This window comes from Ruditapes philippinarum, unplaced genomic scaffold (assembly GCF_026571515.1).
Source record: "Ruditapes philippinarum isolate M1 unplaced genomic scaffold, ASM2657151v2 ctg3373_1_1_1_1, whole genome shotgun sequence".
In the NCBI taxonomy this organism is placed as follows: domain Eukaryota; kingdom Metazoa; phylum Mollusca; class Bivalvia; order Venerida; family Veneridae; genus Ruditapes; species Ruditapes philippinarum.
In genome coordinates, this window is record NW_026857024.1 from 58,991 (window position 1) to 84,527 (window position 25,537).

Below are 25,537 nucleotides of genomic sequence, written 5' to 3' on the forward strand. Positions count from 1 at the left end.
CTTCTTATAAAATAAAATTGATGTTGATTTATATCAGGGACATTCTAGGCTAGCTAGCCCATGTTTAGATTTCATAATAAATGCTCGAATAGGCGACATAAATGGCCTTTCAGCATAACATTTTAAAACTTTTTAAAGTCAAATACTACAGTCCACCCAGAAGTCAGAGGCTATCATAATTAGGAAATAATTTTTTGTCGTTGTTTGCTGTTTTGTATTTTTATGAGGTGGGGGTTAATCACCAATGGATTGAGTGTTCTGACTTGATCAAATAGAAAGATTCTGAGCACATATTTCAAAGACACAGTCACATTCCGAGGACTTATATATTCAGTGTTGTATTGCAACAATTTATTTGCTTTTGTCTATTTCCTTATTCTCCAAATTTGTTTACATACTCGTTTTAGTTCCCTTTTACCAATCTAACATTAAATTTGGATGTTAAAAAGTTGTTTTTAATCATTATGTTGACAGAAGTAAACAAAAACCTTATATCCATAAGATACACCATTGATAACGATGAAATCAAACAGTATTATAAATAGATAAAACACAAAGCTAATAAGTGTATTTGTTTCTTAATGCTTGGGACATCTGCAGTTTGATGTAGATACGATGAAATGTTCCCAAAAATATCCATTTGAGACAAATAAATATGTATATTTTCAAGATAAACGCTTTCACCCTTGTATTTATACTTAATACTAAGAGGTAAAATGCATTTTTATTTAATGTTATTTTGTTAATTTTACGTTATCACCTGTTTCCTCTTGTAGAAGGACGTATGAGTACAACCTTTTACAAATTAAGATTAGGTGTGCACAAAAACTTTTTCAATTGAAATTGTCTAATCTCTAATCTCTTCGTTCGCTTATTTCTTTATCTGCTATTATAAACTGTCTTAAGCATTTAATTTACATGTTTTTCTTTTGTGTTACCTGTAGTTTAGACATTATAAATAATTCTAAGTATATGACAGCGACTTGTCAATATATAATAAATATGATTTTTCAAGTCTATACAATTTCGTGTTTTTTTATTGTTATCATTATGTATAATATCGAATGCCCAATTGTTTTCCTTTGGCTTATATTATCAATAGAAAAAAAGAAAAAAAGAAAAATGATATTGCTTTGAGTGGAAAGAAGAATGTTTTTTTGTAAGTGTACATTGAATGACCATCAATTCGTTTTTTGTTAAATGTTTACTTAAATGCTAGAAGAAACCAACAATGTTTCTATTGAAATTGTAATCGAGGCGATCGTTTTTGTCAAAAGATTCGTGTCTTTAAATAGTCTTCACTAAAGTTTATCCCTCTCTCTAAACAAATAAAAGATTGTAGGATAATAATTTTTTCAATTCAATTCAAATTTTATTGCATTTTTCGACAAAACTTTGCCTTTGGCAATACATACAAAACATACATAAATCACTTGAAATATGACATACATTCAATACAAATACACAATGTTCACATAAAGTGCAGAAACATATCAAATTTACAATTCTTGCATTGTTTCTAAAACACTAGATCTTAATGCGAATGCTTTATCTAAAAATTTACATAGTTGCAATATTCTACTTTTATTTCCTGATGACATAATAGAATAGAACTTATTTAAAGTTGGAAAAGATACATGTTTTATAAAATATTTTCTCAGTTCTGAATATAAGGGACAACATAATAAGAAGTGGTATTCTGATTCAACATTTTTATACGGGCATAATTTACACAATCTGTTATTTCTATCAGTTCTCATATATCTACCTGTTTCTATTTCTAAGGAATGAGAACATAATCTAAAACATGATAATTGTTTACGTAAATTGTCATTTTTTACAAAATTAAGATATTCCTCGAAACAAAACTGTGTTTTATATTTCTTATAGTAGTCAAGCTTTGGCATATTATCTATACAGTCATGCCACTGTTGTAAAAATTGATCTCTTATTCTCTGCTTAAATAACATATTATAATTGACATTAACTGCATAGTCATAAATAATGTACGGGAAGCCCATATCAGTAATAACAGAGTGAACGCGTTTAGCCCAGCATTTTTCATTCCCATTAATACATTGGTCTAAATAAATATGGTATGTGGGCGCCTGCTGGCGCTTAACGATTTTATTCCAAAATTGTAAAGCTCTTTCCTTACATAGAACAGACAAAGGAAATTTACCTAGTTCCCCATAGATTGCACAATTTGGGGTCTGTCTTTTGACACCTAAAACATATTTATAAAATCTTATCTGTAGTTTATCAATATCTTTCAGCTTATATATACCCCAAACCTCTGACCCGTATAATAAGATTGGAGCTACCATTCTTTCAAACAAGTATAATTTTGTTTTAACATCGAATTTAACTCTATTAAAACGTGCGAGAAGATTTAGGTAAGTCCTTAGACCTTGATCTGATAGTGCTTTCACAGCTTCAACAAACAACCTGTGTAAGAAAATTTCACTCCTAAATATGTAAAACTATCTACATTTTCAACCAATTGACCATTTATGAATATATCAAAATTATGGCTTGACTTACGCTTTTCAAATACACATATTTTAGTTTTGATAACATCAATCTTTAGACCACATTTACATGGATATTCAAAAACATTATCAACTTGTGCCTGCAAGCTTGCAGGGTCAGTTGTAAACAACACAAAAAAACGCATCTGCAAAAAATAACAACTATTTAGATAAAAGGTTTAGGTCGTTGTTAGACATTTTGTTAAGATCTATACACTGATCAATATCATTAAGGAATAAAATAAACAGCAAGGGAGATAATGGCTCGCCTTGTTTTAAGCCTAGAGTTACCTCAAAAAAATCAGAAAAATTTGATTTAGAATCAATTTTGACACAAGATAATACAGAAGAGTAAATGGATTTTAACAAAGTAACCATTTTACAGCTAACGCCATTTTCAATCAATTTAATCCACAATGCATCTCTTATTACAGTATCAAACGCCTTTTCATAATCTATGAAAATACAATATAGTTTTGATTTGTTGTCAAGTATCTTCTGGATAAGGGAATGTAGAATAAAAATAGCGTCAGCTGTAGATCTAGAATCTCTAAAACCAAACTGTACATCGTTAAAAATTTGTTCTGATTCACACCATTTATTTAACCTATTACGTAGTACTAGGGAAAATATTTTTGCCATACAATTTACTAACGTGATGCCACGGTAATTTGAAGGATTTTCGGGATCACCTTTCTTATAAATAGGTACAATTACCCCTTTACACCATGCTTCTGGGTAAATGCCAGTCTCAAAGATTTTATTGAAAATAGTACACAAATATGGGCTTATAAATATATTAGCATCAATGAAAAAGTCAGCAACAATATTTAAATAATCAGCACTCTTATTGCTATTCAACGAAGATATAGTTTTCGACACTTCCTCCACACTGATCGGACAATCTAACTGTTCAATATATAACGGTGCATCACGTGACTGAATAAAATCGTCTGCATTAAAATTACTGTGCTGCAAATTAGAAATATTTGAAAAATGGTTAACAAAACTATCTGAATCTAAGTTGTTTCTATCCGACGGGCTACGTTTGAATTTATTTATGTATTTCCAAAACTTACGCGGTGAGGTTTTTGACATTTGTGACATATTAATTTTTTCTTTAGAGTAAAATATCGCTTTTGCTCGTCTCTTAACCTTTATATATTCCCGTCTACTTGACAAGAATAACAACTTATTATCATTACACTTATTTACATTAAAGGCTCTTTTTTTATTCAAAAAATCTGCTTTAGCATTTCTGCAATTCACATTAAACCAGGCAGCTTTTTTAACCTTTTTACAAGGCTTTTGACAAAATGTTTTCCCAAAGCACTTAAAAGAGATTTCAAAAATTTCGTCGGACAAAGAATTTACACAATTATCAACATCAGTTTCGCCCGACACAAGTTTTTGTGACAAATTGTCAAATATATGCCTTTTTGCCTCCAGAAGATTCTGTTTCATCGCTGTTCCATAAAATTTTTTGTTGTTTTTCAGGTCTGGTATAATTAATATTTAAATCATTTTTGTAGCTTATTGAAAAAGAAATTGGGCAGTGATCAGAAAACTCAGTCATGTCCATAACACATACGTCATTTAAAGATGAAAAATTCTCAAACTTTGTTATTAAATAGTCTACTGTACTCTGTGTCGATCTGTTTCTATATTTAGAATGAAAAGTACAATCGCCGGGTTCTAGCCGGCCATTAACAATACGTAGGTTATTTTCTTTACACATTGACAATAATTTGTTTCCAAAAGAGTTCACATGAGTGTCCGTATTTTTACGTGTTGTGGTGCTTTCTTCCACTTCCGGTGGGAGAACTACATACCGGTCCAAATTAATATTGTCTACGTAATCGGGTTTCTCACCCGTCCTCGCATTATAATCTCCCGTACAATAAACATGTAATAATGTAACAATAATATGTAAACAAAATACATCAGATAACATTTGACGCCAGAGCAGCATATCTAGGCTTTGACAAAAACAATAAGAGACGCAGGTGGAAAAAACAAACAGCAGAAAACCGTTTTTAACACGCTTAAAACTTTACATGAACTTGTCCAGATTTCAATTAAAACAAACCCATTCAAGATCTTAAGGGAAAATTTGAAAACAATTTGAGCCGCGTCACGACAAAACCAACATAATGCGTTTGCGACCAGCATGGATCCAGACCAGCCTGCGCATCCGCGCAGTCTGATCAGGATCCATGCTGTTCGCTATCAGTTTCTTTACTTCTTATAGGGTCTGTAAGCGAACAGCATGGATCCTGATCAGACTGCGCGGATGCGCAGGCTGGTCTGGACCCATGCTGGTCGCAAACGCATTATGTTGGTTTTGTCGTGACACGACTCATTTCTGTTTGAATAGCAAACAGTGCAGACCATGAACAGGGGGCGCATAATTTCTAGATCAAAAGTGTCTATGGTATATTCAGTTGCCAACAGCAGGCAAAAGATTAATTAGAATTGATGTTAAAAGTTTGATTTTCATTCAGTTCCATTTGTAAATGACTGGCCTCATAGGGACGAAAATATTTGACAATTTTGAAATCAACGCTATAAGGTGTTAAAACACTAAGATAAAGTATGCGACATTTGCCATTTCTGTTTCACATGAAACATTTGAAAAAAAAGTATTTTTTGGAGATTAGAGTTTTAAGCTAAATAACATGTTTGAATTTAATGGAAATATATTTCTTTTTTATATTTCTTTTAAACAAGATTCCTTCAATTAACTCTACTACTTGCTTTCGAGATAAAAAATACAATATAATTTCTTTCAAGAGTTCTAATCTTCAGACAGGAGCTTGTAAAAATCTAGACACGTTACACAGTTCTCCGTACAATCCTACTATAATAGCTGTCTGTTTCGTTTTAAGTGAAAATGCAATATTCGTTTCTGGCTTATTGACAAGCGTATCATTATGCCAAGGTCACCATGATTTCAGTTTTGTTTTGTTTTATGAATGATAAGTTCTTCTTAGAAGTTTTTATCATTACTTAACCTGCTATGTTTGCATGTGATATAATTAATTTATATGATTATACGAGTCAACTGGAGGCCATATTCGCTGGAACAGCTCAAAGATATGTTTCAAATACAATATCAGTAATGGTATATGAATCAAACTCAGGTGATCTTGCTTAATAGCGAACACAAATTGAAACAAATGAGATTTGTAATAAAATTTTATCGACTTACATAGCTTATAATTGTAATGTTCTAATACTTATTGTGGTAACACGATATTTGGCAATAAATTGTGTGTTCGAATGTCTTGTAGTGGACATGTTTTTTTGTCCTTCGTATATTATATAATGACACGTGGGCATACTGTGGTAGGTAACTTTGAAGATGTATCTTGGACTATAGCTTTATTGAGTTCGGAAATACTTTTGATTATTTCTAGCAAGCAGTAGTAAATAATTTGTCTGGTTTTCGGACGTACTAGATAACGTAGTAAAAGGGTAGGAATTCCGGGCTACTAATAGTTAAATGCAAAGCTTGTGATGTTTGGTTTATTTTAGATTAATTCATGAATTTGAAATAATACAAACCCAACTTGTGTAGATCAGATTTATATCTTTTAAAAAATGTGGGTTAATGAAAACAAAACGTTTAATGATGTGTTATTTTTTTCTTTTCTAAAAAGAATATTTTTATTTTGATTTTTTTGTATGTTAAAGAATTGTTCTTGTGTAATCCACTTAAGCAGAAAAAAGAAAGCTTTGAAGTCATTACACTTCATGCAGTTCTTATTTCTGTAACTTGCCGATAAGCCTAGATTGGGAGACAGTCCTGGAGGAAATAAAATCAGATAAATGTAAAAAAAGAAATATTTTTTTCTGTAAAGTTCTTAGACTCTTATTATTGTTGCTATTGAAGTAAATTGTATAATTTGTAAGTTTTCAAGAGTTGGCTTCCAACCTGTTTTTGTTGAAATGTTTGACAATTTTGTAATATTTATTTTACTTGAAAAAATGTTAATGTTGCCTTGAGTAGTTGGAAAACTTCTACACGAATGGAATAAATTCATTTAAGTCTTGTACATTTAACACGAACTTAAGGAAATTAATATACATGTTTAAAATGTGGTACCTAAGAAATGTAATAGGAAAAAATAATACATTCCTTATTTCACTATTGTCACTCTAACCATCAGTAGTGTGTAAACTGATCCAGAATTATTTAATTAAGGGAATTTATTAAAATATATGTATTTTAAGTTAAATATAAGGTATAAAATTATACTTTAAGGTTATCATTATCTTTTATTTTTCAATGTTTGTTTTAGTTCTTAGCTAACATAATGTGGTTATCTTAATATATATAATAATAACTTTTATACCAGTTTCTATCTGAACACAGAAACGACAGGTATAAAATTGCATTTAAAGTTTCATTCATCATTCAACATGTGATTACACCCATTTTTTTCACAAGTGTAATTCATTGAATCAATTAAGGTTTGGATCATAAACTACAAACTGAATATGATATTAACCAATCATTTAATAGCATTTTATCTTATGTTATTATTTCACGCTGGTTGAATATAGATAAGCGTTTACATACGAACTTTATCGTCACAATTGTACAAGGATTACATTGTTTGATTTGATGGCACACTCACTAGTTTATCCTTGTTTCCTTCAAAGATTATTCAATCATTTTATGACCTTTAATAAACGTTTAGTAATGAATACTTTAGATTTAATATCTTTTCTTGAAAACAATTTTCTTTTATTTCATATAGTAGTTTATCTTTTAAATACACAAAAGTAAATATTTCAGCATTATTAATTATTTTTAATTCATAATTGCAGAAACCACCGCTATAGTTTAGTATCAATTACATATTGAATAATCTGAAAATATAATTGAAGATATATTATGACTCAAGTTCGAGATTTATGTTTTTGTTGTCTTTTTGTACTTTTTTAAGGATTTAAGTTTGTTTTGTTTAGTGTCATGGATGTCAAGGATAGTCCTTATAACCGTGTTTAAAGTTTTATAAACCGTACCAAATGAATTTTTAGATTTTAAACTTTAACTTGTTATTTTGCCATAAATAAATGTAGTGTTTATAATCAATCTTATCCTTATCCGGTTATGGAATTTGTAACCAGTTTATGGCTAAAACTATTCTGACACTTTTATACATAACACCCCTACCAAAAACAGTCAAACAGTCAACACGACTATAAAAGATATTTTATTACCTCTCCTATATAAATAAAACATAACTATTTGCTATTATTTCAAATTTAACTGCGTTAATACACAAGGGTTCTTAAAAACAATAGTTTCTTCTAGGAATACTGTGGTAGTCGTAATCAACAAATTTCAGGCTACAATCATTTACTCTTTGTCCTAATAACTTTGAACTCGCCGGCTTTCACATCATATACTGGCTGCAAACTAGGTAATCTTTTCAAATCTATCTGGTTTTCACTGATAAGATATATGATGCCAACATATCTATACAAAAATGTACACCCGATAGTGTACGATATGCTTTTGATACGATCATTACGTCATCGTTTGTAAAGAGACATCCTGACGTACACTCCAGTAGTTGACTTTGATTTTAATCTACATATGAATGTATGAATGTGTTACGTATTTTGCACGCAATGCGAGGCTAAACTTAATTTTATTTCATTTTATTGAATCGTTTTTAATTTCAATAATTCATTTTATAAAAGTGAAAATTCAGAGGTTAATGAACAAATGTGTTTTTTAAATTCTGTTATCTTTGAACTTTTTTAATTTACCATATGCATTAGCCACAATACGATACTTTTCTTAAAATATTGTATATATATTTATAGGTAAAGAAAACAACAAACAATATTAACCTGAAAACTCCATTGTGTTTAAAACTAATTGTTTAGAAATAAATCAATTGAAGGAGCTTACAAACGCATTTACGTTAACAACAAAATAACAGTAACGTTTTGTTTGAAACTGTTTTTTTAAACGGATTTTTTTCTTTTCACATGAATCAAGTCTCTCATTTCTAAGACACAGTTTATTCCTCTTTCTAAACAAATTTTAGATTAAAGATAACGGTTTGTTATGCAAAGTGTATCAGATTATATATGACGCCATAGAATTATATCTGGACTTTGACAAAATGCGGGGCAATAATACAAAACGGCAGAAAAAATATAATGTTGACTACTCTATCTAATGAACTTAGCGAATTAGATTGCATAAAAAACGTCTTCAATAAATTCCTAATTTTCATATTTTCAAGGCTGAACAGTGGGGAATCGTGGGAAATTTACAAATAAAATATTTTTACACTCGATTGTTCAGTTGAAATTTCGGAGGGGGGATAGAGAGAATATATTTTAAGTATATTTCAATTTGCGATTTGTATGCCCATTCATACAAATAAGAGATAACCAACAACTGAACGAATAACAACAATTATCTTGAAATACTTCTACAATTAAAAAACCTTATTTGGAATACCATATAATATTTCATTTTAATTATCAATGCTACACAAATCAAGTGTTTTGATATTTTTAATTTTAAATTCGTAGGAAAAACAATTTACTTTCATTTATAAATGCTAAAAATAATAAAAATAACAACATATATTTTATGTCTCTTATTAGACAACACACATGCATTCACATGCAACTCGTATTTTCATTATTTCTAACAAGTTTAGCAACTACAGCATTATTAGTATTGCTAAACCATACGGTGATTGACAATCTTTTTCTAGCAATCTTAATCAACACGTATTTTCATCACAAATGTCATTGTGGACTTATGCATGCCAAAATAGCCAGATAGTCAATATGAATTTTATCACTTTTATTACCAGGTATATAACAGATAAATATCCAGTGTACAACAGTGTTTATCGCGTTCATTACAAATGATATGATGTGGTTTTCTACTTTTACATACTATATTAATATACTGAAATGGGAAAAGTCTCCTGGTTGCAATGACAACACTACAATTCGGATTGATTGAGATTATGAATGCGCTTTATCCTTTTATTCTGTTTCATAAATGAATGTATCCATTGTTATAACTTGTATTGCTTAAGGCCCTTTAAAATAATATTCAACAGTTAATAGGTAAATTATACAAACATATGCTTGTAATTTTTATTTGATTTTGTTTTTAGTTATTTAGAGAAATCATCCCCTTTTTTCATTTTTTGTCTATGTGCATAGCAATAGAAAGTCACCAAAATGGAACCTTACAATTACATGGTTAGAGCCATAGTTTTGGTTTTGTTATTTATCAACGAAATTTTGTATCCCCGTACCCACCGAAGCGGGAATATACTATGATGTTACTTACTGATAAAGCTGAATTCATTAAAAAAATAAAATCAAAATAGGTGTGAAAGTTCTGAAACAACAAGCATTTAGCAATTACGTTTTACACATCCGTCAACAAATTGCAATTATGCCCCTGATACTCTCTTACAGGACTCCTTGTATGAAATAAATAAATAAGGTACACGTATCCGTTATTAAAATAATAGCATGCATGATCAATTTTCAAAAAACAAAATCGTATTTCAGTCATAACGTTTCTAAAAGATTTGCAAGAACACATTTCATTGAAACAGTTCAAATATTAAAAAACGATTTCTAACTATTTAAACGCATATATCAACTTTTTATTATCAAAATACGTGTGAGGTTTAAATATAAAAGAAAGGTATGAAAGATATATTTATTTTCTATTGTAGAAGCGATTCAGATCTACTTAAAACATTCATTATCAAAACATAAGTGGTATCTTACATATATACTATCAAAAACGATAGAATACAGAAGTTTTAAAACTGTCAGATTTGTTAACCTTTTGCAAACATCAAATACTGGTATCATCTGTAAACACGTTTAACAAAGTATCATATAATACATTTGCATTGGTCTGAAAAGCAAAAAGTTATCAAATCGTAAAGGTATATTACCTTTAGTTGTGTTTGTATATCAGAAATGTATCACTTTTGTTTAAATTAGAAAAAGAGATTTCTGGCTGTTCTTTAAAAAGTTTAGTGTTTTTTTTTTTAAACTCTTTTTTCTCAATTGATTGTCATACGCTTCTTTAACCTTTGCAATCCCTGTGCACGAAAACCGTAACAAATGGTGAATTGTTATTAGCTCAACTATTATAATCCTAGGAATGGTTATAAAAGATTTTAATATCAATTTCCAGGAAAGAGTATATAACTGGACGTTGGACGATGGAAGTTTCCCCTTCTTCGTAGACCCGTACTTATTCCACTATCAATAACTTGGAATTTAAGTGCGCTGTTTTTCTCTGAAGAATTTGCTTGTTACCATTTTAACAGATACACTTCACTTACTCAACTGTATTTCTCCGAGTTGATTCGTTGTGATTTTTCAAAATGATGGCAGTATTGATTTTATAATTAGTAATTTCTTTCTTTCAAATGAGAGAAAATTAAGTTGCAAAACTTAATTTCTGGGGAGATAATGACAAACTAATCAGGTTTTTCTTTTCAGAAAGATAGACAAGAAATAATTTATCCAATATAATTTAAGTTGCTCTCGCTCTCTCTCGTCAAGCAGTCAGCGGTGAGCAGTAGCTAACAAAACTGTGGATGGAAGTATCTTATTTTACATACAATGCATTTGAGTACATATCACCTAACGCATAATTGTTATGGATATTATTTTTTCGTCTGATCTTATCAGAAGACATTTTATATTTAATAAAAATTACAAAAAATTATCTTAAAACCATTTGAAGATTTTGTATATTGACTTAACCAATGATGGTAAATTCAGAAAAAATAAATTGTGCGTTCATGAACTGGAGTATTCTAATATCACAAAAAAAATGCATTTGATTTAAAAAATGTCGGTGTGAGATGGATATTGAAACGTTTAGATGAAAAGGTACGAATTATTTCAAATTGTTTGAATACATCTAGAACTCTTTATATAAGGGTATATATAACGTATAAACATTTTTATAATTGATTTGATATCGTAAGTAAATAATTATTATTTGCAATTAGTAGTAGTATAAATAATAAATATAATGTATTAAAAACTTTGATTTTTTGATGCGTTAAACATGTAATATTATATACAAACATCTGCTTTAATTTAAATATTTTTTTTCCAATTTAGATATATTATTTGTTTCAAAAGATGAAAAAAATGTTCAAACTCCATAAAAGGCGTATGCGGGCCTTATTAAAATACCATATTGATTACTTATCTTACTTTTGATATCATTTAAAAGGACTCGTTTTGATTTATTTCTTCTTAAAATAGCATAAAATCAAAAAATTCAATTGACGTGTGCACTCGTACCAATGTTGCTTATACTATTTTATGCGAACACAACTATGTATTCTCAAGGTTCACATTTCATGCTTTTTTACCCTTATATAATATATAAAAAGAGAAAAGGCGAGCCTATAAATTGGACACGAATCTATGTCTGTTTGATGGTTGCTTCCTTATTATTGATCACGGTCACGTCATTCGATGAATCACGTGTTAGGAAGGTGTTTCTTGATCAACATGTTTGTGGTTCTGGTTGTGAAAGCTGCTGATTAAAAGTTCGTCACGGGCGAACTGACACTTCTGTGGTATAACCACTTAGAGCAGGCATGTTTCTTGCAATTTTATGAAGTATATGTTTTCATTATCCCTTATCACATGTATGAAATTATCAATGAAAACGTGACGTTGTTTTTTAGATGCAACTTTATTATGTTTTAAAATTAATGCTACAAATTGCGTTTTAAAGGTACGATATGAAAGTAGAAGGATGTTTAACAATTACGTTATTTAATTAGTCAAAAATTTAATTTGATCTTATCTTAACGGATGTAATAATACTTCTTTAAAATCTCGTCTTACTAATTAAATTTGTAATGATATTGTAATCCTTAAATTAACTATGAAATAGAACGATTTAGCGCTTTATATGCCTTTGCTCCCGTAACAATGACAGTACAATAATTAATACCAAAAATGTAGGTTTTTAACCTTATTAAGCTTAAAAACTTAAAAAATGAAATTGTCAGTCTTTCAACCAAGACAAAGAAGTACTGAAAAGCGAACAGTGCAGACTATTATCAGACGTATATGTGCCGGCTGATTTGTGTCTGAACTGGGCGCAAGGACAGAATCAGTTGCCGCCGCTAACGTGCTAAGGACCATCTGTTGTTTGCACTTGCCGATAGGTATAATCGGTTGCAACCAGCAAGCCAAGGGTTACACGTATCATACGTTCCTCTTGCCCTTTAAACTTACCTTTCATTTAAATCATCGTTCATTTTTCTTTCACTCTTTCTCACCTGAGTTAAGAACAAATTAGTGATATTTTTTTTACCCGAATTAAAGTATTCAATATTAATTACGGAAGCGGTGCTATTTTTGAGTCATTAATGAACTCAGTTTTTATGAAATTATATTCATTTGTAACGAAATATTCGTATGCACGAAAGTATGGTCGATTTGATAATTATTTTACTTAAGTATGATAGAAAACAGCAGATTTTGTGCATACAGTGGTTAACCACTTGCTTTATCTTTGAATCAATGTTTCTAGTTCCAAAGTAAACATTCCAACATAATTAAAACACAGTAATGCATCATTTCACGATGTACGTTGATGTCTGGCTTAGTTGCACTTTAATTAAAGGTAAGCGGTATTAAATGAGTAGGCCAAAAGATAAAGTATAGGTTAATTGCAAACTAAATTGTTGTTTATTCTTGGAAATGATCGTGTTGAAATACTGAAATAATAAAAGATGTTTTGTAACGGGCAATCAAGATCTTACAGCACTTGTAGCTGATAAATATTCTAATGGCAGCTGCCTTAAAAAGAGAAAGAAAAAAAAGAATCTCCAAAGAACGTCTAAAATTGCAAAATTGAAAATATTGCAGGCTCGGTTTGATTGAGACTGTTTATGGACGATATTGTATCACAAATATATATAATGTAACTCTCAAATTGTGTATAATTTTACACAGACAGTGCTTTATTTATAAAATAACTAACTAATAAAATGCAATTTATGGTATTGTATTTCAAATGAATAGGACTCTCTGATAAATGACAGAGACAAAATTTGATGCATGATATTGGCCCGTCGTCGAATTTGTTTCTAATCGCTGCGTTGGCGGTGAATTGTCTGATATGTTTTTGCTGCAGTGTAGTCTGTAGTATTCTGTTGGAAAAGAAAGCTTTTAATCTAAAAGAAAAAAAAAATAAATTAAGCTTCGGAAAAAGTATTTGATTAAAAGCGATAAATCGTGGAAATCAATCTAATATAATATCGAATAACACAGGAAATAGAAAATAGAAGCGAATAAAAGACATTCATTATTATTTCAATACATTTTTGTATTTCAAGGTCTATGAAAATATCATGTTAATCAAATATTGGAAAACAAATTAAGATCTAAATCACCTTCCTCATCATAGAATGTTTGTTTTTTTTTGCTTGAATAACTTGCATTCTATTCCAACCTCTCAAATATCACAATAAAACAAAAAAATGAACTTTATTTACGTATATAATCTTATCGCAAAAACTTCGGTCAACACAAAGGAAAGAACTCGAAAAAATATCAGGCTATTTTATTGGTATAAATTATGTTTCCCTTGCTTTCCCATGGACATCAAATTCGTCTATTATGGGCGTATATACAAGAGAGAAAAAAACTTCAACAACCAATTCCTGAAGTATAGATGTATTATTATTTCCAATTATCTTTTTAAAATACAAAGGCAGGAATTTATAATATTTAAAAAGTTGTGGGAATCTCACAATTTCTTATCAAAATTCATAATTTTGTCTACATCTAAATTGGTGTCTTATTTACAATGTTCATATATATTATTTAATATATTCAAACAGGTTGTCATTGTTGTTCTTTGAACAAAACAAACAGGCTGTATAAATACACACATATTGATATGGAAATATAAGCTTTGTGAAATGATTGAGAAATTGAAAGAAAATGTCAAGGTAGCCAAAATTATTTTTTTTGTGTTACAAAGAAAGTATAGTGATCTCATGATGCAATAGTAGTAAAAGTAATGGTACACGTCGGAGGTAATAAAACAAATTCGGAGTGATCGTAAAAATGTCAAAAAAGTTAAAGTATATTATGGAATATCTTGTTTAAAATATCTAACTTACATCCAGAAACGTACGGTTTGTTGACACTTTATGTGTAATTTATTAATATAGGTTAAAAAAAGATAAAGAAGTTCAACTTTTACTGCCATTTAATCATTTTTTGAAGCAAGTAGCATGTTTTGTTATCGGTCAGATAAATTCTGTTAGTTTTCGACATAAAATGTCTTTAAATTTCGCAGCTGCCATATGTCCGACATAGACATAATATGTCCGTGATTTATATTTCTTGTTGAGATTGAAACATTTTATGTTAAACATGAACTGTATTATTTCGGGACAGTAGATCTGATTTAGTAAATAAATTTGATATATACTATATACAATTTTGCTCTGTTGGTATAGCATGTACCAATATGAAATCAATTTCTTCTTCTGCACAGAAGAGAAATATGTAGATATAATGTTAAACATTATTAGAAATGCACGTGGGCAATCATTTTTAAATCGAACAAGTATAAAAGGTAGAGATACAGGCAGTAAGTTACCTTTGCATTAACAGAGGCACAGTTCTGAAATTATCAGCGCTGTCGAAGGTTGTGTCTGGTAAATTAACAATACATCAAAACACATATTGCTAGCTTAGAGAGAAATTATATCCAACTGAAAAAAATGATTAATTGTTTCTTCGTTCATTAAACATCTTATAGATTGCCTGTCCGTGATGTATATGAAACATTAATGTTTATGTGATAGTAATGTGCTAAATTGTTATTGATATATGACTTAGGATAATAAAAAAAAGAGAAGGTATTTGTTTCGCAAATGAATAATTTTGGTATTGGATTTTAAAGGGTTAATAATCTGGAATGTAAACGCGAATTGGAGATTTTATTTATTATCAAAAGGTAAGAGTGTTCTTAGAACAAAATTTAACATGAAATTATTATATTTTATTTAGGGAATTATGTTATAATAATTCTTAGAGTGACCCTTTATGAACATCTTGTTTACAGTTAATGTAATAAAACATTATTTTTCAAAAAATTATTTAACGTTAAATCTTATACTATATAGTATTAAATCACAAAATAAATAGGACGGTTTTAACAGTTTTGAAACAACATATTTCATTTGAAGGCAACGATAAATCATTTGAGTTTCACTTAAATAATAAGTTATATTATATAAAAAAAATAAACAGCAATTGTTCAATTGTTTCACATGAGCAAAATTTATTGTTTAAAACTTTTCATATATTATCATGCATACAATTCCACATTTCATATAAGAAAGTCGCAAAATGTCTTTTCGACATTAATGACATAACATTTTTAAGTAATTTATTTGAATATTTCCTACATATTTCCTCTTCGAAACATAATACATGTACATTTTCAAACTGACCAATGTTTAACGGGCATTCTCCGATTTTCTGAGATAAGTTGGCGGACACTCAAACAATGCTTTCTTGGATTTTTTAGAGTAGTAAAGAAATATCAAAACGTTGATAGTAAATTGGCCGCGTGGAGATGTCAGGGTAATTGATATTTATTAGATAGGTCGCCCTATTTATCAAGCACGTTCACACCAGACGATGTGTTCTACATGATTGGTAGAGAGTTCGTATATTGGTGTGCTCGCCTTTCCCCTCAACATTGATTAACAGTCGTAACAGCCGAAACAGACGATTTAAAATCTTAACCGTCTTATTATTGTGGTGTGTCTGTTTTCTTGAAAATGTCAAAAAGGTCAATTTATGATAAACATAAAAAACTAGCATTTTATCGAATGAATAAAATCTTAAGAAAGTATGAAATAACTGTTGATATAAAACTGAGTTGAAGGTTTTATAATGCGAAAAAGTGATACTTAATATATTTAACAACAGAATGTTAATATAAGTAAAATTGTAAAACAACGATAAAAAGGAAATTCAAATAAAATAACCTTCTGTTCTGTCCACTAAAATACAGTGACTAAGTAAATATTTTATATTTTCACCACATTATTTCACGACCTTGAGGGTTTTATTATGCATTTAACAGCCGGATATTATTTTCGATAATTAATTTTATTGGAAACTATAGGTTGTTTGACCAAACACATCAACATTAGAAGGAGAATGTCTGACTTTGAATAATTCTTTCTATACAGACGTTTGAAATTCCAGTCCTTTTTTCCGGCGGCATCTTAAGTCATTGTAACAATAATATTGACCAAGTCATCAAACGACCCTGATTAATGTTTCTTTTTTATATATTTAAAAAGTATCTCAATAATCAGGAAAAGTTAAGTACATTACTTTGCACATTTTTCAAACCACGAATACTCCCGACCTGTGATACTTTACTTACTGAAGAAGTTAACATTATTCAAGCAAAACTGGACAATGTTATGATTTAGACAATCTTATACAATTTAAGGTTAATCCGTTGTGTAATATAATGTAGATAATTATTGTGATTGCATAATTTATAAAGTTAGAGAAAAAAGAAGACGTCTTGCTTCGTTATCATTTTAATATGATTTGTGTTTCCACAATTATGAATTAAGCAATAAAACAATTTATTTTGGCTCGCTAACATTTGAATATTATATGAATATGGAATGTGACTTATATTTGATAAATTTCAATCATTATATTGTGTATGATGATGTACATTTATAAAGTCTAAAAACACTTCTGTTCTGTAATTCTTCACACAATCATGGTTATATTCTATGTATGTTTCTCATTCACATTATAGAGCATTTGTTTCGCCACGTTTTGATATGGACCATACACTTTTAGAATGCACACTTTAAACAGATCATGAAATTGCATTGAACTAGTGTCAAGAATGCCAGAAAACAAAAGGTGTTGTAAGAATTTTTAATAAAAAACAGAAGTTAATAGTTAAATATTTAGAATACAAAGTCTAATCGTGGCTGTCTGGGTGAAAGATCTGTAAATATTATAAATAAAAGTGGAAGATGAAAAAGTTTTGAATAATGAATGAAGTTACCGATTTAACTGCAAATGTAATTTAACTTACTGGAAATAGAATTATCGTTATATTTTACTGCCAAAAGTCGTCCAACATTCAAGCATCACTTTCTAACATGCTAGACACGAAATCATTACGAATCTCAGACCTAAACTGATTACAAAATAGACCAAAGCTGATTAGATGTTGATCAATAATATTCTGAACAAAATTCCAGGCATGTACTGAATCTGAAGAAATATTGGTTTTCTATTTTTATGTTGTTGTTTTTTTTGTCGCAGATGGATCCTTAAATTCGTACAAAAACGCTTGTTTGTTTTTCATTTTGTTATGTATAGTTAAAGTACATATGCAAGGTGTTCCTTTTAAATTGATGTTCCGCGTATGTCTGCCTTTTTTGTTTTTGTTTACTTTTCTGCAACTCTGCACGATTTCATTATAAGCTAAGTGTGTATAAGTGAATTCCTGATGCTTTGCTTGAAACTTAACTAGAGGGTTTTAATCAGAAATTACGTTGAAATAATGAAATTACCATTATCTCTCGGAAAAAAACTCTACAAAAAAACTAAACACGCAAGTTATGATCATACCGAAAAAAGATTTTGAATGTCAAATCATTTTACGTTACAAATTGTATAATATAGCATAAAATACAAGTATAATGATTGTGGGGTATTCCTAAGAATTCTTTTACGTAAATATAATCTAATATGCGTCTAAGAAAGCAAATACATGTTTTAATTTATAGGAATATTTCATATTAGCTGTGTGTAAATAGCTCAAATTGGCCCATTAACACTTTGCTATCTACAACGTACTACTGTCTGTTTTAAACGTTTTAAATTGGCAATGTTTACCATTGTCTTATCTACAGCGCGTACAACTGCATATTTCAAATTATCAGCAGATGGCACTCAGATATTTGTTGTTATCAACAAAGATACATACTTTATAATATCATTTTTGTAGATCAAATGGTATCAAACAGTGTCTTTATACCTAAGAATTAGTATCACGATAGACACATTACTTCAATTAGTAAGTCAAATAAGGTTATAAAGATGTGAAAAATAATACTTATACCAAACTTTAGCCTTTCATTTAACATCAGTTACTCGTTGTTAGTCATGCTATGGATGTTCCAACTGTATATCATCATGTTTTGTGTTAGGTCACTCAAAACTTTACTCCAGCGTTGGTAGAATTCCTGGTTCACTTTGGTATAGTTTATGGAAATTAAATTTGTTTTTAAATGTGAACAAAAAACTTTATTTTTTATTTTCAATGAAGATTCAAGGCACAATAATCCTTGTTTTAATATGTTAAGCTAGCATACGGATAGAGCAATCCATTGGATAGCTGGATATATAACATTATGGACTACTTTATTATTTGCCATTTCTGGGATAAAGTTGTAGAAGTTGAATCTTTTTAACGCAAATTATATCATGTCAAAATAACGTTTGTTATTGAAATATTGCTTCATTTGTTCCAAATGACGGATCAATTTACAAAAACATGTGCTAATCCGACTTGGGTCGTGCAACATTTACTATCTATGCACGCACATTTGTTTCATATATGATTGAAAAATAAAATATAGGCGGACATTTTTTTGTGTGTTTTCAGTTATAAATTTTGTGTGTTTTCAGTTATAAATGATAGACAGTTTGAGTTGTGAGTTACTCAATGGTAACCTGATGTCACACCTCTGGGTACTCCAGGCCATTGTCGTATTATGCATTGTGGGCCGAAAGGTTAGTTGATTTATGTTTGAAATAAAAAAACAAAATTTGATATAAGGTTTTAGTTATCATAAGTAGCAATTTTAATGACCGTACTTGTATTAGATATTCGTAGTTTATAAAAATATACATTTTAAGTAAACAAGTAAACATTAAGATGGCAGATGAGGACATTTTAATTCTTAAACATAAAAACAGTAGATTATGCATGTTTATTTGGTATGATTACGAATAAGATATGACATATACCAATCGTGTATGTCTATCTTTTCGGCATAATTTTTCCTTCCTTCGAAAACGCACAAGGCGCTCTTAATCTTTACTATGACTACGGTCGTATGAAAAAATCTGCGTATCTTTCTACATTCCAAATGTTCATTTATAAATATTAATTTCTTCTTTATCCGATGCAAGCGGACGCGGTCGGTAGCTTGCATTGGCTGTTTTAGGTGTTCTTTAAGGTTTAATTATTTTCTATTTTATATTACGTGTGATTGTAAAATATACTTTAAAGTGTATTTCTTTTATATAGGTAATGTGTTCAGGAATGTTTGAAGTATCCCTATTAAAACTGAACAATAATAGAGGTGTTACACACAATGAACAATGCTGCAAAGGGCCGTCTACGTATTCACCATGCTCTGGTGAATGTGACACATTCCTCACTGTATGTCTAATGAATTATGTTCAGGTAAGCGTGTGCAATATATACAAACTGTTTAACTACTTGTTCATGAATCCAATTAAAATGACATTTTATTTAGCCATGGTATATTATATTTAGATAAGGCTGATCCTAAAGACAAAATCTTCAAGTAATTTGAAAGCTATAACTTTGTTGAAAGAACAGACGTCTCGCATGGGAATCATGTCTAATTTTGTTGTTGCCTTTTTTAACGCTTAAGAAACACATGGTTATAATTTTGCAGTACGTAATTAATGATCAACATCAAACCTATATTCAAGAATATGTATGAATTTGTTATGATATGAAACTAGAAAAGAAATCATTATTTTACAGTCAATGCCATCACCCCGCTCATGCACATATGGCTCTGCGACGACGTCACTTCTTGGTGGAAATGATATATCTCAAGATCAAATCCCCGACGATGATAAAATTATCAAAATTCCAATCGACTTCGCATGGCCAGTAAGTGACTTTATCACAATAAATTATATGATCTGTTCTACAAGTGTATTTATGTTCACGTTAAACGAAAAATTATACATCTCAATAACAGATACATAAAAATGGGGTTACCAAAAAAAACCCCTAAAAAGCACGTACAAACTAATGTTAACTGGGATATTAACCAGATTAATAATAGATACATGAAATGGGGTTACCAAACACCTTTAAAAAAGGATATTAGTCAACCAGGTATACGTTAAGACATAAGAATGTAATTAAAGTAAACTAAAAATTTTAAAAATGAAAAAAATCTTCACTTTCAACATATCTTCATATTAAACGTTTTACAATGAATTTAAATAATAAAAATTATAAGGATTTGTCATCGCTCAACTCATTGGTGAGATATCTAAATCTAATGTATGCACCTCAGTTAAAAATATGATATTGTGTTAGAAATGAATGCAGGAACTACTTTTGCTAATATTGGATGAATCATATTAAATTATACTGGCATAATATTATTTTTATTAACGGATTCATAAGTTTTATTTATTCATTTGTAATAAATAACATCACTTCCTCTGTCTCCTTTAAGTGCGCTCTTGCACTCCAAATGTTGTCCAGTTCTTGTTTGGTGCCCAATGTACTCCTTGCGTGACTTAAAAGTTTGGTGGCTGCGAAAATCACTCACCCTTCTTGATATTTACAATAATATAAATTGCCCTGTAAGGTAAAGGTGAAACCAAAATATTTCTTTTCTACGTACATCTAAAACAAAAATAAATTGCCAATGATCCATTGTTGCAAGTTAATTATATTATTTCGGTTTCGATAAAGCTTATCATGTTATATTTTCAGGGTAAATTCACATTGATTGTTGAGTCATGGCATGCACTAAGAGGAGAAATTAAAGTAAAAGGTATGATAATATCTGTAACAATACATTTTCTGTCTTTGGGCTGAAGTAAAAACTGGAAAATATTGCTGCCATAGTCACCAATTTCCCCTATTTGTTTGAGAGCAATTTTGAAAAATAAAATACTTTGTTGTCGTTACTTGATGATAATTCTGTGTAATATATTCATTTACAGATTCTAACCAGCTGATCATACAGTCATTTATATCTACCACGTTAAAACCAACTACAAAGTGGTCAATGGACACAACAATAACACCAACATCCGAACAGAGGATTCAGTATCGTCTTGTATGTGGCAGACATTATTATGGAAACGGATGTGATGTTTTATGTAGACCACGTGATGATCAATTTGGACATTTTACTTGTAGCACAAATGGAACAAAAATATGCAATCATGGATGGAAAGGACATTTCTGTGACGAACGTTAGTATATTTTTATTCTAAATTTACTTATAAAGTCTATCACAGGCAATAAAATTCTTATTTATCAGATTATCATTTATTATTCTTACATTAAATGACACTTAGTTTAAACCAATATTCGCTTAGTCAAATGCACCAATAAGCTTATTTCCATTACTTTTCCAGCATACTGTAGCGAAGAATGTTTTAAAAATGAGGGACGATGTGATCGACCTTTTCAGTGCAGGTATGTCATAAAATTTAAATTAATTAAAATCTGCATCAATTGCTTATGTTTAAAAATATCAAATTTGTTTTTAAACCGCAGATAACAAATATTTTTCTCATCGATATATTGTGAAACTCATTTGGTGTTCTTACATTTTACCAAGAAGTTTTGGTTCTGTAAATATTGCTAACTGTTGTTTTATTTAGTGTTATGATACACATGTACCAGCTCTTTGACTATTGTTTCTTAAGCATACACAAGGTTGTTTAAATGATCTTAGTAATGTTTTCGGATGTTGGCTCTTATCGTGATGCCTTCAATTAAACCAAAGTCATATGATCACTCTTGGTATTATTTTGATGACCTTTTAGTAAATACCATAACTATCTAAGTGATGTAAAAAACACTATATCTATACATCTTACAGTGAAATGGTCTATAATGGAAGGTCTATAATACACTGAATGATTATATATGATTAATATTTAGTATTATACCATCGTCGGATACCATCGGTTGATTAATGTTAATGGTTCGGACTTGGGACATTATTACGAACTTCTTAAAAGTCATACATTAAAGTTGTTGGCAAGTGTGAAGTGATATTTCATATATTTAAATTTATATAACGGATAATAAATTGTTCTAGAACAAAATATTATTATTGATCATATAAATGTTTATTCTACATCAATAAGAACTTGAACTTCATCAACATTTTTATGCATAATTTCAAAAGAATATCCAAATGACACTTTACTATTGATTTGATCAGTATTTGAAATATTTATGTGAAATGAATCCATTGTAGAAAAACCACTTTGAGCACACTATGTTAAATATACAATAACCGTTATTCTGAGACAAATATTCATATACTCAACTGAAAATAATTATAAAAAAGCATTGTATCATTTATTTCGCAGATGTAAACTGGGTTGGCAAGGAAAGAACTGTGAAGAATGCAGACCGCATACCGGATGTCTCCGAGGATTTTGTCACCAACCATACCAATGTATTTGTGAAGACGGTTGGGACGGACGTTTGTGTGACATAGGTATACGCCCACATACGAATTTATTAAAATGAATTATTATATTTATGTTTTGCATACATAAACAGCAAAGTTTGTGCTGAATTTGCTTTTCAGCAATTGGTATTAATGAATCACAAAATATAACGGATTGTTATGTAGAAGTTAAAATAAATAACTATATATATTCTTAAACAAGTACTGTTTTTCATATAACTGTATTTTGTTACAAAGTAATGCATTTTAATTTTTTTAAACATTATACCTTGTTGAATAAAAGCTGAATAACTCTTTTCAGATTTGAATTACTGCACAAAAACTCAGCCTTGTTTAAACGGAGGTACGTGTATTCCAGACCTGTTAGGCAACTACACATGCTTATGTGCACCTGGATTTGGAGGAAAGAACTGTATGAATCCATTGTGTTTTGATGAGTATTGTAAAAATGGAGGATCCTGTCTGGTAAATACATATTGTTATTACGTTGATAAAAATCAGTGTCAGTTTATTTAAAGAGATTGCACATGTTTATTTCTATATAATCTGACTATTCATTGAATTTTCTTGAAAAAGAAAACCCTCCTATTGTAAAGTAGAGAAATCAAAACTCGCCAGTTGAACACTTGCTTTAAATCTATATCTATATTAATTTTCTAAAATAGTCCTGGCATTTGAGTATGCAGAATGAAATCACTTAAATATTAGTAATATATCTTATGATTATTTCGATGCACCAGAACAATATAGGTTATAGAAAAAAATGAATAATAAAAATGAAATATATTATTAGATTTTACTCGTATATTATTTAAACTGTAATATTATTACATAATATTTACAGACAAGAGGTGGGTTAAGAGAATGTCAGTGTGCAGAAACGTTCTACGGCCAACAATGTGAAAACAAGATTTTATCATGCATGGAGGTCCAGTGCTTAAATGGTGGAGTTTGCAGAACTGGGGAGCTCGGAGGATACTGTAGTTGTCCAGAGAAATTTACGGGAAACAGATGCGAACATAGAATCAATCCGTGTTCTTATCACCCATGCGAAAATGGTACTTGCTTATAAGATATTATATTATTATAAAATTATATAAATTAAATTATTAAAACTTTTTTTATTGTTTTAAAAGGAATCGAAGTGATCATTTTCTCGCATATATATGCTTTTTTCTGCTTAAAACACTGACTTTGTTTCTGAACCCAAATTCGTGAAGCTACAACAATAAATATGGATTTTCGAAAGACGTTTTTAAAATAGTTCCAAGTAAAATGTGGTATAAGTCGCATAAAATAATTGCACACCTAGTAAATCCGTAACAAAGGAATGCGAAAATAAAGGAATGGTACAAAAGTAACGCCAAATTTGTGCAATATATTACACGTTACTGTTTTCTTTAAAATAAAAAAAACTAATTATTTAGGTACTTGTATACAAGAAACAAACTTTATTACCATATATCTTTTTATTTAAGGAGGAGAGTGTAGAGAAAATATAAAATCTTCCTTGGGTTATAAATGCATTTGTCCACCCGGATCTGGAGGTGTCCATTGCTCCATATCCATAGACCCATGTGCTGGTATAATGTGCTTTCACGATGGGCTGTGTAAATATAAAGATGGCGACAACAGACCAAAATGTGCTTGCAAAAATGGGTATCACGGCGAATACTGTGAAATAATACAAGATCCATGTGCTGGAGTAAAATGTAAAAATTCAGGCACTTGCAAGCCGTCCCCAATGGGAAATGGATTTTTGTGCCATTGTGCCAGGGGTTACCATGGGGAAGTTTGTGAACTTGAAATTAACCAATGTGATAGTTCTCCATGTAAAAATGGCGGATTGTGTAAAAACTATATTTCAACATTTCACTGCATTTGTCCTGAAAATGTTTCTGGTAAATATTGTGAAAAAAGAAAGCACGAAAACAAACATGAACGTACATCATCGACACAGAATGATGGAACAGCTGACCATACAGCTGTAGGCAAAGACAACTCTGATAAAAGTAAAAACATAATTAGTGGTTCAAACCGTTTTCATTCGGCAACATTACAGAGCTACATTTTTCTTGCAATATTATTTTTCTTGGTGTGAAACGTTATCAGATCTCTTTTACTTGGTCAATAATTTTGTTTGTTATGTTTACTTGTGATAAATGTTTAATGTAATATATAATAATAAATGAACACAAATTGTGATTAATTTGTTTATTATATCATTAATGAAATATGGAAAGTCGTTTTGTACTTTTCCTCATGTTACTGAGAAAGAAGCTTTTGATTTTATAACAATTGTCTATTTAAAAACTATATCCAGTAAACATATCTTCCGATTAATGATACAATGCAACTGCTGAAAGCCGGAGATCCCAAAGAGTAGTAATGAATAAAACAGGACATTATTCCTAT

At 29.8% G+C, this 25,537-nt stretch overlaps 1 protein-coding gene across 4 annotated transcripts in view; it reads left to right on the forward strand.

Moving 5' to 3' along the window:
• Positions 1 to 25,327, forward strand: part of LOC132748494 (delta-like protein D) — a 74,912-nt gene extending 49,585 nt beyond the window's left edge. Inside the window, exons 1-11 of one of the 4 annotated variants that reach the window (XM_060738134.1) lie at positions 10,941 to 11,456; positions 19,308 to 19,412; positions 19,933 to 20,091; positions 20,422 to 20,553; positions 21,397 to 21,457; positions 21,630 to 21,884; positions 22,050 to 22,110; positions 23,019 to 23,149; positions 23,424 to 23,587; positions 23,967 to 24,180; positions 24,601 to 25,327. In XM_060738134.1, the coding sequence (XP_060594117.1) occupies positions 19,314 to 19,412; positions 19,933 to 20,091; positions 20,422 to 20,553; positions 21,397 to 21,457; positions 21,630 to 21,884; positions 22,050 to 22,110; positions 23,019 to 23,149; positions 23,424 to 23,587; positions 23,967 to 24,180; positions 24,601 to 25,223 (1,899 nt within the window). In that variant the 5' untranslated portion in view covers positions 10,941 to 11,456; positions 19,308 to 19,313 and the 3' untranslated portion in view covers positions 25,224 to 25,327. Of the gene's footprint in view, positions 1 to 10,940; positions 11,457 to 15,246; positions 15,272 to 15,302; positions 15,574 to 19,307; positions 19,413 to 19,932; positions 20,092 to 20,421; positions 20,554 to 21,396; positions 21,458 to 21,629; positions 21,885 to 22,049; positions 22,111 to 23,018; positions 23,150 to 23,423; positions 23,588 to 23,966; positions 24,181 to 24,600 lie in introns of those variants that run through there. The other 3 variants (XM_060738136.1, XM_060738135.1, XM_060738133.1) reach the window with 3 other exon arrangements.
• The last annotated feature ends 210 nt before the right edge of the window (positions 25,328 to 25,537 follow it).